This window comes from Hirundo rustica, chromosome 2, assembly GCF_015227805.2.
Source record: "Hirundo rustica isolate bHirRus1 chromosome 2, bHirRus1.pri.v3, whole genome shotgun sequence".
Taxonomy (NCBI): Eukaryota; Metazoa; Chordata; class Aves; order Passeriformes; family Hirundinidae; genus Hirundo; species Hirundo rustica.
The window spans coordinates 41,357,325-41,370,568 of record NC_053451.1 but is presented as its reverse complement, the minus strand read 5'-3'; the positions used below and the strand labels follow the sequence as shown (position 1 = coordinate 41,370,568).

The 13,244-nt window shown below is 36.3% G+C and overlaps 1 protein-coding gene across 4 annotated transcripts in view; it reads right to left on the bottom strand.

The window, feature by feature from the left end:
* Positions 1–13,244, bottom strand: part of YAP1 (Yes1 associated transcriptional regulator) — a 94,826-nt gene that overhangs the window by 14,427 nt on the left and 67,155 nt on the right. For 2 of the 4 annotated variants that reach the window (XM_058419242.1, XM_040054853.1), the window contains one exon: positions 3,677–3,858. In XM_058419242.1, the coding sequence (XP_058275225.1) occupies positions 3,677–3,858 (182 nt within the window). Of the gene's footprint in view, positions 1–2,100; positions 2,149–3,664; positions 3,859–13,244 lie in introns of all 4 variants that reach the window. The other 2 variants (XM_040054849.2, XM_040054850.2) reach the window with 2 other exon arrangements.

Genomic DNA, 13,244 nt, shown 5'->3' with positions numbered 1-13,244 from the left:
ATAATTCCTCCAAACTTCATTAATTTTATTCAAAAAGAAAGAAAGACCTGTCAGAAAGAAAGAGTTGAACAAAGAAATTTTTATTCCTTCTATACATTTTCCAGATTCACTAGCTCCGCTGTGATCTGACCAGATGTACAGATTAGGACTTCAACAGCAGCATCATCAGAGAAGGCAGACTACATCTGCCTCTACAGTACAAGGTGGCAAGAAGCATTTAGAAAACCAGAACCCAGAAGCAGTTCTCTAAGCAGTTTCTTCCAACTGTGGCTGACTGCTCATTACATTACTGAGGTGATATGAAAACACAAAAAATACATTTAAATGGTGCAACACAAATAGTCTACTATTATAGAACTTTAAAGGCAACATGATTGCCCGTTCTTCTACCCAACAGATCACCCCCACACACCTTGACTCATTAGCAAGTGCAGACTAATAAAACTGATCCCAGGCAGGAGGTTTGGTAGGAAGCAAGTTTAAATATAAATGGAATCCTAGTTTTCGTATGAATCCTTTCATCAGTTCCTACTCCAAATAAAGCAGAATGACCACTACACATATATTTAATGAATTATTGGTATAATCCCTTGGAGTTTTTGCATGTTTTTAGGATTTAAAGCCATAATTTCAAGAGGTTCCAAAAACCTCTTCTTACAGAATTAAGTATGAAACTGATTAAAAAACTTCTCCATTTCCTGTATTTTTTTGAGCTGGCAACAGGAAGAAATTAGTGGAAGAGTGAACAATGGTATGGCAGGGTTTCAGGCATAGAAGAAAACATAGAATACGCTTCTGGCATTCAGCAAGAGAAACATAGCCTATGAATGACCTAATTATGACAGAAGATAAGGTGTTTTCAACTGATGTGGAGGAGTCCTCCTTTATTTATTCCCTTAAATACTGACGACTTTTTTTTCTCCTCCAGAATAGGATCTAATATTGATTGATAAAATCATTATGTGGCCAATGCTTAGCAAATTAATCCAATTACTACACCTCAGTTAAAATGCTTCTGTTTAAGAGCTGCTCTGGTATTGCCAATCAAAAAAGATTTTTTTCCAGGGTGTCAGCACTAAGGTCTGAAGTTACTGTTTCTCAGAACTAGTAACATACAAAATTTTGTGGTACTCTTCAGAAGCCAACAAAACACCAGTACTCATGGCTTCCAAAGAGACAATACTTCCTATTATTCTGTTTTCCTTGCCTAACGCATATAGAGGTTTTTTTTAAAAAAACAAAGTACAGAACAAGCCAATATAAATATTGTACTAAGAACCGGTAGATTAAAACACTGTTAGCAATAGTAAACATGAAGTTCTCTGAATATATCTATAAATCCACGCTTCCAGAGATCCATTCTAAAATCAACATTTTTAGTCACTAAAAGAAGACAACACTAAATTGTTTACTACGCTTCGCATTTTGAACAATTTTATTTTGGTCTGAGCTTGAAAGGCTTTTCCTAACTGTTGTTTCCTACACAGAAAATGTATCAGTGCAAGAGCCAGTTAAACATCAAAATGGAAAAATTCTATCTGCATAGCAATTATTTTATTAGTCTAATCTATTAAATAATTGTTATACTATGCATGCTTAAAAATTGTAACTATTTCAAGTGACTTTTCATTAAGTGATAACAGATATCCTTCTCTAAGATCATACCTGCTTAAACAAACTGATAAGAACATTCATACGAACAGTATTCAAAAGTCACCAACTACCACCTTAGACAGTTTGCTTTAAATAAACATCTTGATGACATCAGGGCTGGAACAGCAGTATCTTCAAGAATGCTAAACAAGAAGGTTGTTTTCAAAGTAAAAAAATGTGCAGTGAATTCCTCATTTGCTCTTAAACATTGATATAAAGTTGTGGTAAGGCAGGACTCCTAAAAGCAGGGTAAGGGCTGTGACCAGAAAAGTGATTCAAAAATGTGTATGGCAGAGCTTGTTTTTTCCTTCTTCTTCCTCTTTTTTTTTTTCTTTTTCCTTTACTTTTTCTTTTTTAGAATGTTTCCATGTATCAAAAAATTCCCTGCTAGCCTAATTTAATGCTTTCATTTTTCTAATTATGCTGAAACATCAGTTAAGAGCCTACCTGATGTTTTGGAGAATTTGCTGTGCTGGGATTGATATTCCGCAATGCCTAAGAGTAAAAATAAGATGGATAAAAATTACTTTAGCTGCATGGTTTACCTATGCAGGCTGTCTTATAAACACCATCTTGTAGTATCAAGCCCCCAAGACAGGCCAGATGAGACAGGATAAGGGAGTTAAGAAACTGTGAAAATCATGACACAGTGAAACAAAACTCACAGATTTACCAAGGATGCGTATTTGACAGGTAAGCTTAATGACTAAGGAGAACAACATGAAGAGAAGTGGTTGTCACCTGCTCCAAAGTTAGTCAGGTTCTCAATGACAACTGAGGCAAGAAGACAATTAGAAGGCCTACCTAGAAGCATGCTAGCAGAGGGTAAAATGTCTGTTTGTGGATTAATTGCAAAGCAGGAACAGCAGAAGCCCAGGTGCTTAAGCGGAGAGAAAGTCCTGATGCCACCTTTGCAATGTATTCTTACCTAGAGTACTATAAAAAGTAATGGCTGTAAAGATGACCCATCTTACACCAAGAGATGCTGAAGATTCCTACAAAACAGTCCTTGACTACAAAGGGGATAACGGGAGTCAGATTCCAGGACAGAATACTGCAGGTGATGAAGAAAGAGAAAAGCTGTCTTTGAGGACATTAAGATATTATCCTCTTCTGATACAAGGCCCATCACCCAAAGTGAAAAGGGAAAGATTTTTAGAAGGTTTTCCTCAAAGGAAAGATTAGTGCTTTTTCTGGCAGTGTCAAAAACCCGAAGAAATATCTTAAGTATCTAGCACAGATGGCAGTAGCTCTTAAAAACATTCAGATTGAACAATCGAAGCAGAAGACTTAGAGTCAAAAGGAGATCAAGCCCGAAATCCAATCCAGAGTTTGCAAAGTTCAGCCCTACACTTTAATATTTGCTACAACCACATCCATACAGTGGATAATACAGCCATATCCATACAGTAGGAAATACCGAAAGGCATATTTGAAGTCTTATGAAGTTTGAAATTCTTCAATATAAGAAAACCACAGGTTCAAAATGCAGCACAAGTTATTCAGTTGTTCCATGCTCACTCCACTGTTGAACAGTTAAGATTTTGACAATAAGGCATCTCCTCAATGTATCTTATATAAACTTCATAAAAAATACCTCCAAAATCCTACAGATTGTAACAAGTTCTAAAACTGAAGACTTTCCTCAACTTAAAAGGGAGAACTAAAGTAGCTGTGGGAAATAACTTTTCGCATGACTTGGAACTCAATGAATATGAAATATATTCTCAGAAGGAATATCCAATCACATCAACAGTCCATCTTGTCATCCTTATAGTTTATGAAGCTTGCTCTTAAAGAGTTTTGTTAGAGGGAGGAATGAGCCAAATCCTTCAGTCTAAAAAAATCAGACAGTTTCAGCACCAAGCTGTTATCAGTAAGAGAATTAATTCAGACCTTTTAGATCTCAAAGCTTTTTGTACAGTCACTGGTCTTCAAGACTCACTGAAACAACAACTTAGAAAAATTAAAACATAACATACAAAAGAAATAGTGGAAGTAGGTGTCTAACCTGTGGCCTCACCTGCCGAAGCAGTTCTTGATGCTTCAGTCTCAGCCTTTCTTTCTCCATCTGTAGCTGCTGAAGTCTCATCTGTTGTTGCTGATTGGAGCTACTCCCTCCCATCACACCACCCTGGGGACTCTGAGGAGCCAGAGGAGGTGGCTGTTTGACTGGAGCACTTTGGCTGATTCGCTGATTCATGGCTAAGGAACCAAAACAATAAACATTTAAAAAATAAATTCAAACAAATACATGCAAGGTATATATCCGTGAAAAGCATATATTAAAAAATCTACAAAATTACAAGGCACAACAGTACAAAAACATGCACTTACACTGATGTTCAGAGTGTGAAATGTATGCTCACGTGTGAGCAATCGATTTGTGTAAAATAAATGCAACGGTCTCACGGTTAAGACTACATATGTGGTCTAAAAGCTTCTGAAAACAGTTTAATGTGCTAACTGTTGAAAAATTCAAAAGTGGTAGTAAAATATTTCAAGTTGAATTAGAAGAATCTCTCTTCTTTCTAATAAACTCTTCTAACTGCAGACACAAATAGTAAATAACTTGTTTGATTCATGTGAAATCTTAGGTTCATTTAACTTGAGAACACACAGAATGACAAAATGGATAATTTCACTTTTATTGAAAACAACTAAAGGTACCCGTTGCAGTGCATGCAACCAGCATTCACATCCTTGTCACATCAAGACTTTAGTGTTAGAGACTTCATTTACAGCTTCTTGACAGGCAAAATTAGAGTTGGTACAGAAATGGCAGATAAATTATACAGCCATAAATAATGACATCAACATAGGAAACATTTTGCTAGTGCTTCATTTTCTTTTACCCCTCAGAACTATGCATTGCATTTTTCCTGGGGAGTACAGAACAAAAAATGTAACCTTTTAAGTATAATGCACAATGAGAACTCCTCTTCCATTATAAAAGCAAGGCCTAAGACAATTTTATTTTATAAAATAACACATGACTGGGATGCATCTATTTGACAGGCCTGATGTCTCCCTCACATGACACCAATATGGCTGAAGTCAACAGAGGCACTAGAGTTCCCAGAGTGCGAGAAAGGGTGGGAAAGGCTGACTGTATTGCAAGGACACTATTTTCAGGGGCTTTCAGTTTGGAATAAGCTCTCCATCGTGTTCTCTGTAAGGGACTGAGTCTGTTAACAGTCACAGTATTATTCTGCAGAATGCTGAAGCAGTGATGGGAGAATGGCAGGGATTTTTTTTTTCTGGGAATGAGGAAAATGGTTTACATAAACTAAGAAAAGAAAAAGAGAGAGCTTCTTTTAGGATGACAGGGTGAAGTGGGGGAAAAAAAAAATCTGTAGAATTAGTTTGAATTAACATTTTCATCATATAGAGGATTCCTGGAATACTAGTATTTCTAACTACCATAAGAAAGGAGAATTCTCTAATAAAAAAATCTATATCATCTTTTCACTGGAAAGCCCTTCAGTCTATACTGTCTTTTGAGTGTTCAATTTAAGGTACAGTAGTGTTGGTCTTCTGTTCCAAGAAAGCCAACATATATTTATCACATAATACTAAACCACTTAACTCTGCAGTCAACCCTTTCAACTAATCCACAGCACAGACTCAACAGTCTAATGGACAGAGGGGTCATATTTTCATGAGTCCAGTCAACATAAAATGCTGTCAAATAGTTTAAAGTGATTTGAAACAGTATTTCATGCAATTACTTGTTAAAGAGCTTCATACATGTGATTGCTCATATGATAAAACTTCCTGTAAGGTAAGTGAACCTGTGAAGTAGGAATAGAAACTGGATCCTGGTATCAAGCAGAAACAACTAAGGCTGCAGCTCAGCTCCAACCTACAAGTCTCATCCTGACCCAGCATGAAAAAAAATAGTGGGAAAATGACATTCCTGTGGATCAAAGCCTAAAACAAAGCCAGTGATGTTACGAGACATCCAGCACTACACTTCACCCTCAGAACTGAACTTCAGGACAGAAGGTGACCAGAGTGAGCCAATTAACCAGCTTTGCCACACGAGCTGTGCTCTCTGGGCCAGTGACAGGAAGATTGACCCCAAGACACTAGAAACTGTTAAGCAGAAGTTCTAACAGCATCAACAACAGTCCTGTAAAGATGTGGGCAGTGAACATTTAACTACAAGCACCATGAGCTCCACTGGGCAATATCTGCTGGAAGGTTGTCAGCAATTAGACAATCTTCATTCATCAAAGCTGAAGCAAAGGTGGAGCTAGAGAAAGCAATGCAAAAAGCAAGGCAGCCCATCTAGCTGTTTTAGACAAGCTAGACGTGACACTGCTAGAGTGGGGAATGGATCTCCTCCTTTCTTTCTCTTCAAATCTGGAAGCAGGACCATGTCTTGTGCTCTCTATATCTTACTCTCTTTCGCTTTATAAGCAGAAATGAAGAGGCTAGTAGGGGACAACAGAAAACAGCCTTCTCCTGCTGTTAGTTAATTCTGCTACCCTATCCAAATTCTGTGCTACTTCTCAGAAGTTCCAGGATCCAAACTCTGCTATTAAACAAGATGGAAGGTCAATTACAGTGTAAAGTCAAGAGGGAGAAAAATGAGAAAATTTCAATCACTGAAATGAGCCCATCTAAGATAAAAGCAAACTAGCTTGTAAAATTTGAGTACTCAAAGATGAAAAATGTCAATTTTCTTTTGGTTAAGAAGGCTCCCTTTATAGTCTAGTCCCCAATTATATAATCATGGTTTCAGAGTCCTACCTCACTGCAGTTCACAGCAAACTCATGTTATAGATAACCTCATAAAAATTTAACAGTGTCTAACCTTAGTTAAACACTTCAGTGCAGTATCACTAACATTCCTCCAACATGTTATGAATTTGTTTTTCCTGCTTACACGATACAGGTGTCTCTTTTCCACAAATAGGCAGCTTTGTATTTCCTGCTCATGCCACTTTCTGCTCTTTTTATATGTATGTGTCTTTCTGACAGCTCCTTGTATTATTCCTGTTCTCTGTGACCACTGTTTGCTTCATTCTTCTCATCTACTGACTTTGCAATTTTAACTTTAAGAAAGAAATTATGTTTCCCTGCTGTTTTTCATTTTATTCCCGCATCCTAGATCCCCAAAATGTCTTCTAACATCCATTTTGAAAGGAATATTTCTAGCTAAAAGCATATCTAAAGCAGGAATATCATAAGATATTGAGACTTTGGTTATACTTAAAATTCAAATATTAGGGGATTACTTAATGATATAATTTGGTAACTATTTAGAAACTGAATCTAAAATTCCAGTTTCTAAACTATTATTATTATTAATTATTATTATTCCATTTATTACTATTATTATTCACACAGCCATTGAAAGGATGTTTCTGAACATTTTATTTTTTCAATAATGAAAGTGTAAAAGATTTCAAATTTGTAAGATTTTAAAACTCAGAACAAATCATAGATTTTTTTAATATGAATAAATTCTTTTTAATTGTGAAATTAAACTAAAAGTTCGGGTATTAGAAGAAGATGCTGCCAACTGAATATCACTGACTTAACATACCCAAGTGAAGAACCAGTGAAAAAACCACAATAGTATCAATGATCTTCATACACCTTGGTGACTACACAAGTATGTTATCTTCAAGGGAAACTCAAAGAAGAATGTCATTATAATTTCCAACACAGTATTTAGTGAAAAGAGGGGGGGAAACATATCTTGTTTCAAGTGACAAGAAAAAACAGAGGGTTTTAAAGCTTTTTGTTGTTGCGTTGGGGTTGAGGTTTTTTTGCTTGCTTGTTTTGTGTGTGAGGTTTTTTTTTTCCTTTTTACATTCCAATTCCCCATTACTCAACAGAACACAACTGCAGAAATCTGCACTCCAAAGAACATGCTTATTAATGTGATCTCAGATGGCAGATTTTATTTTTTCTACACCATGCATTTGTAATGATCCTGACATGCACGGTTCTTTTCAAGTACTTTGAATTTAAAGGCAAAGAGCTTAATTTTATCTGTTAGCTAGGGCTCATCAGTTTCTAATGCATCGTTCCTTACCTTCCATGGCTATGGAAAGCATTTAAATAAGGGGCTCTGCACCCACACAGTGGAGGCTGCAAAGACCTCACAGGCAGAGCAGGAACAAACAAGTCTTTGTTTCTAGAAGAGGGGGATTTGAGGGAGGAGGAGGGGCAGACAAGTTAAAAAACATGGGCAACCTAAGACAATAAAAAAGATCTCATCCTAAAATATGGCTTCACAATCTGCAGAATATAGTCAACTGCAATTGCTGCAATATGTTTTTGAGAAAATTACTGGGTTTCAAATGCTACACATTAAATGTTCTACTGTCAACAGCAGAAATGCCTCTTCTGTACTGTACCAGACAATACCTGGCAATTCCTGAAAAAGTTTAGACTGCTGTCTACATACATGACAAAAACCAAACAACCAAAACCCAAAAAACAAAACCAAGAGAGAGAAACAATTACCAGGCAATGGTGCTAGAGAGAAAAGGCCAATAAATTTTTAACAACTCAAACATAAAAGGCTAATTTCTCTCCCAAGATCCTCTGTCAGTTGAAAATCCCAAGTCCCCAGGGCAGTGACAGGAAGACAGCACCTCTCCCCTATGCAGAATTACAAGCAGAGATTGCACCCTTAATGACTGGTAGACACAGCTGAATGCTTGACACTGTTTCTTTCCTACTTATAATTTCACCCTTCAAAGCTAAACCTAATTTTAATCTGCAAATTCAAAGACAATATTTAGTTGAACAAACAACAACAAAAAAGCTCAGGATGTGAGCACACTATAGCTGACTGTCCTTATTAATAAGAATCAAGGTCTTCATTGGGGGAACCAAAAAAAAAAAGGACTTGTCTCCTTCAACTTCATTTTGAAACTAGACAGCTATTGTGCATCATTTTTGGCTACAGTCAGGTTTTCACCTGGTGCTGGTTTGCAACAGTTCAACAAAGGCAAAAAAAGAGCTCTGAAGAAAAAAAAAATCACTCGGATTTGAAAGAGCCTCGGAAATAATAAAAGCAAAAAAAGGGGCCTTTAAAGAAAGGCTTGGTACAACAATTTGTTGTTTAATCAGGATGTAAGTCATGTTTCTGGACTGTATTCTTTATAATGTATTGCTATGTGACTCTGTCTGGGATTTCCTTAGAGTTTCATAATGCTGCTGTTATAAAGCAACCTAAAAATTAGCACAATAAAATATTCTATTGCTTTCAGTCTCTGAATAATCCTGGATCTTGGAGTATGGGGGAAAACACAAATAGATGGTTCTCTGGCTCATTTTGGGTACGAACAATTCTTAAGTGTCTTAGGCAAACAGAAATAATCACAGATCCCTGAGCTGAACTTTTGGTTAAATCAAGATATATCCAATAAAAATACTCCTATAAAATCATGTCCAAACTACAGATTGGATACACTGCATTTATCAACTAGTTTCATTCAAATTAAATTAGTATTCTTCTTTTTATTTTACTACCACTATTGCACCTGCTGGTTAAAACAATATAAATTATATTCCCTTTTCTTTGATAAATCTGCCATTGTTTTTGAAGTCTTTCTGTACCGTCGAATGTAGATGTGCAATAGCCAGACTGACTTGAGCACCATTAAGACTCTAGAGCATGTACAGACAGACTCTTGAATCACTGGTAACTAAACTGGAGTAAAATGTCAGTTCTTTCCCCCCATAGCAGTAAACAGCATATTTGTAAAGCACTTTCACTCAATGTATGTCAGTTTCCGAAGAACTAAAACATTCTGGCCAGCCAGAAAAGCAAATATAAATGATATTCAGCAGTAAAGTAAGTAGCTTTTAAGAACTTCTGCTCAGTGCACACATATAAAACAAAACTCTGTAAATAATGGGCTCTTACTAAAACTCTCTTCAAACTCTTTACATAACTCTTTTTCAATTTTTAAAAAGAAATAAATTTTAATTTTGGAAGGCTAAACAAGTTTTAAATTACAGAATGCAACTGACATAAGTATTAGTACTTCAGAACTATGTTAAGACACACTGTATTGGACAAATTATGAGAAGAAACCTGAACTAATGTTATTTAAATTCTATGTATGAGACACTGAAAACTATAGTAAGTGAAAGAATCTGAGCTCACCAAGGCCCCATATGCCTGCCCACTGACTCTCTGGCAAAATATATTTAATGAAAGCTAGTTTACATGTTAGACCAAAGTTTTAATCAGAGAAGAGTCTACATAAGGCTACTGGCTGTGAAGAGTTTCACTGTTTAATCACCACATAATAGTTCCTGGGTTAACTAATCGAAAGACAAGCTTTGTTACAATTTTTTATAAAATAATGTGATAACTTTTTAAATACAGGTTTCCTTTAATTTATCTGAGTGGAACAAACCCTGTATATATGCATCTGCACATCTTCATCTTTATTTTAATTTCTGTCATAAGCCCATTAGAAATGATAAAACAGAAATTACAAAATCCAGTAAAAGCTACCATAAAAAAACCAAACAGTATTCTGTCAAGAAACACTTCTATATATAAGAAACCATCATGTTTCAACATGATTGAATTCAAAGACAAAAAAACCTGATGTCTTTGAATTTAAGATCATATATGATTAGATATAGACTATATAATTACTGTGTGTGTATATATATATTTAGATTACAGATAATGAATGATGTTCAAAATGATCCACCTTCAACTTTTAACACAGTATGCTCATTAACAGGGAAGTGCAAACTGCTGTGTTAGAAGGATATGGTGGAAAAAATGTCCCTGTTTAAGAGTGCAGTTTCCTTTCACTATCACAGCTGCTTAGCACAACACTGCAAGCATGCATTATTTTTACTGGCACCCACACATCATTAGCAAAAAATCTGCTTTCTCAAACAGGATTAAACTACTCTGAAAAGAGAACAAACCCCCAAACAGGTATAAACTTACATAAACCTTAGTGTCCTGATAAATCTTAAGAAAAATGTGGGTTTCTCTCTAATAGTCTAGAAATATTCTATCTAAAGTAGATAGCTGCATCCTGACACAATACTTGTGGAGAGATTTGGTGATTTCTTCAGTGAACTCAGTTCAGTTAAGAGGAATAAATACATCCTGCTTCCAAACAAACCAAGATTTCACTTTCTGATATAATCATACACAACAAGTAATTATTTATCGTCATTACCATAAGGTAGCACCTGCCTTTTTAAACAGGGTTGCTTACCAGTGAAATTTCATCTGCCTCTGCAGATTCGCAGCAGGCGTTGACAGAAGTCACGGTTCACTAAAAACTGATGCTGCTTCATCTGTACACATTTCTGACACACACACCAAAATACAGAAGTCTTTACTCTATTCTAAGTGATCTCCTGAAACTGTTCTGGAAAAACAGACTCAGGAAAATGAAAAATCTAGTATCACTAGACCTTTCTAGATGAGTCAAATCCTCTTTTGTTTTACAGAGTACGTAAAGAGGATATGCCACTGCATTTGCAGATCGAAACCGTTTGTGGCTCATGCTCTGCTTTTTATGCAAAAAACTGAAGGCAGAGCTGGAACTTAAGAAGTCTAAAATGCTACTACAATCAGACACAAGGTCTGGTGTTGTGGGTTTGTTTCTTTGTTTTTTTTTTTTTGGCTAGACAAAAGCCAAACCCCAGTTTTCCAATCTAGAACTCCAGTTTTATCTTGTCCAAAAATCTGCATCTTGAAAGGCTCCTACTAATTTGAAGGAACATATATTAAACAAAGTGCTAGACAGGTAAGGAATAGGAAAGCAACACTATGGAATACCTCCTTTTAATTTCTGATACTTAAAAATTACCAGATGCTCTGAAGCTTAAGCTTTTAATTGAATTTACAGAAATGATAAATATGTCATTTTACTACAGTGTTTCTCAACAAGCTCTTTCCACTTTTTCAAACATGCAATGTTTTTATAGTAGAAAAAAAAGGAAGCAGAAAAACCTGGCGTGCATTCTCTGTAATCACACTGTCATAATCAGTTTTATTTCATTTCCTAATTATGTAGTCAAGCAGCTACTCTACACAGAGCCCCTATGGCACTTTCCATAATGATATTAAACACTGTCTTGCCTTACCTTCCCCCTCATCCGAAATTCATGCAGAACTTCAAAGAACATTAACATTATCTCTAAGTGGGAGTGATAAAGTTGTGGGAGTGATAATGTCGTGGCAGCCATTTCAACCTGAGGTCACATATTTTGCTTCATACCCCATTATCACGGCTCCAAGAATTGAAAGACCAGAAGGAAAGCGACTGGGAGTGTGCAACACTGGTATGACCACTAGTTACAAGCCTTTGAAACCCAAGTTTAGACTAAAATTACAAGGAAACTGAAACAATTTCTTGTTTTACTCCAATCCCTACAGACACTTGTCTGACTACTCTACTGGAGTAGTAAGGTCTCCACACCAAACTTAAACCAGCAGAGACACGGAAATCAACTGCCAGTTTCCAGTATTTTTCCACTTCAACTTCATCTTTGAATTTAATATATTAAGCACCCTCAAAGGGCAAATTAAGGCTGCATTTCAAAACCAAGGCTTATCACTGGGAAACTTAAATAACAGTTAAAATCCCTTTAATGGTATTTGATACAAAAGTCAATTCTTGGAAACTTACGGCAAAAAAGCTGAGTAATTTTAAACTTCAACTGGTTCTAGGAAATTTGACTTCATAGGAAAAGCAGATGTTCTTCTACTTTACCAACGCCAGCCATTCAGAATGCATAGCTGACCTGTTTCCTACCCAGATGTTTTTTTGAGTTTAAGGAAAATGTATTATGTTATCTGAAAGGCTTAAAAATCCAGTAGGATCTGTGAAGAATGACCAATGAACAACAGCAGAAAAGACAAACCAGTAGAAAAGACAAGTTCAACCTGACAGTCCAATTCCCTCAAGGGGAAAAACCCTCTTCTAAATAAAAATAAAAAGAGGCAATTTGAAGCCTCTCACTATGAGGCCTGTAAAGGCACCGAGAAGGTAGGACAGCATGTTTTTACCAGATGCTTCACTCGACAAGAATCCTGCTGACACAGGCCCAAGGACCAACCCCCTCCCATCCCTAACTCCTTTGATCCCATGTCATCTTTTATGACTGCCTGTGCTTGGCATAAGAAGACCCTCCTTCCACACTTAGCTCTTTCCTAGATATTAAAGTTTGTGAATTGCTCTAACAAGATACTGTTCTAAACTGTATTTGTAGACTTGGAGGACAAAAGTCCGAGCCACAGGTCTTCACTGACACTTAAGTGGTGTAGCCAAAGACCTCAAACCCATTTCAAAGACGATACACTTGAGTCTTGGAACAAAGTTCTTATCTTCAAGTTGGAGCACTCAGGTTTTAGACCCAGCCTGCCCCACAGCTATTCTGACAGAGGCTCTTTTCTGATGCATTATTTCTAAAAGCCTGCTCCAAGAAAGAATACATACTAACTACATTCTTTTATTTTCTGTTTAAAAGATGAATGCTATACCAAAACACCCCATGCCTAAAATAATTTTTTCCAACTGATTCTCCTTCCCCTCTCTCTTTTCTAGCCACAATAATGGAAAATTCCAAGC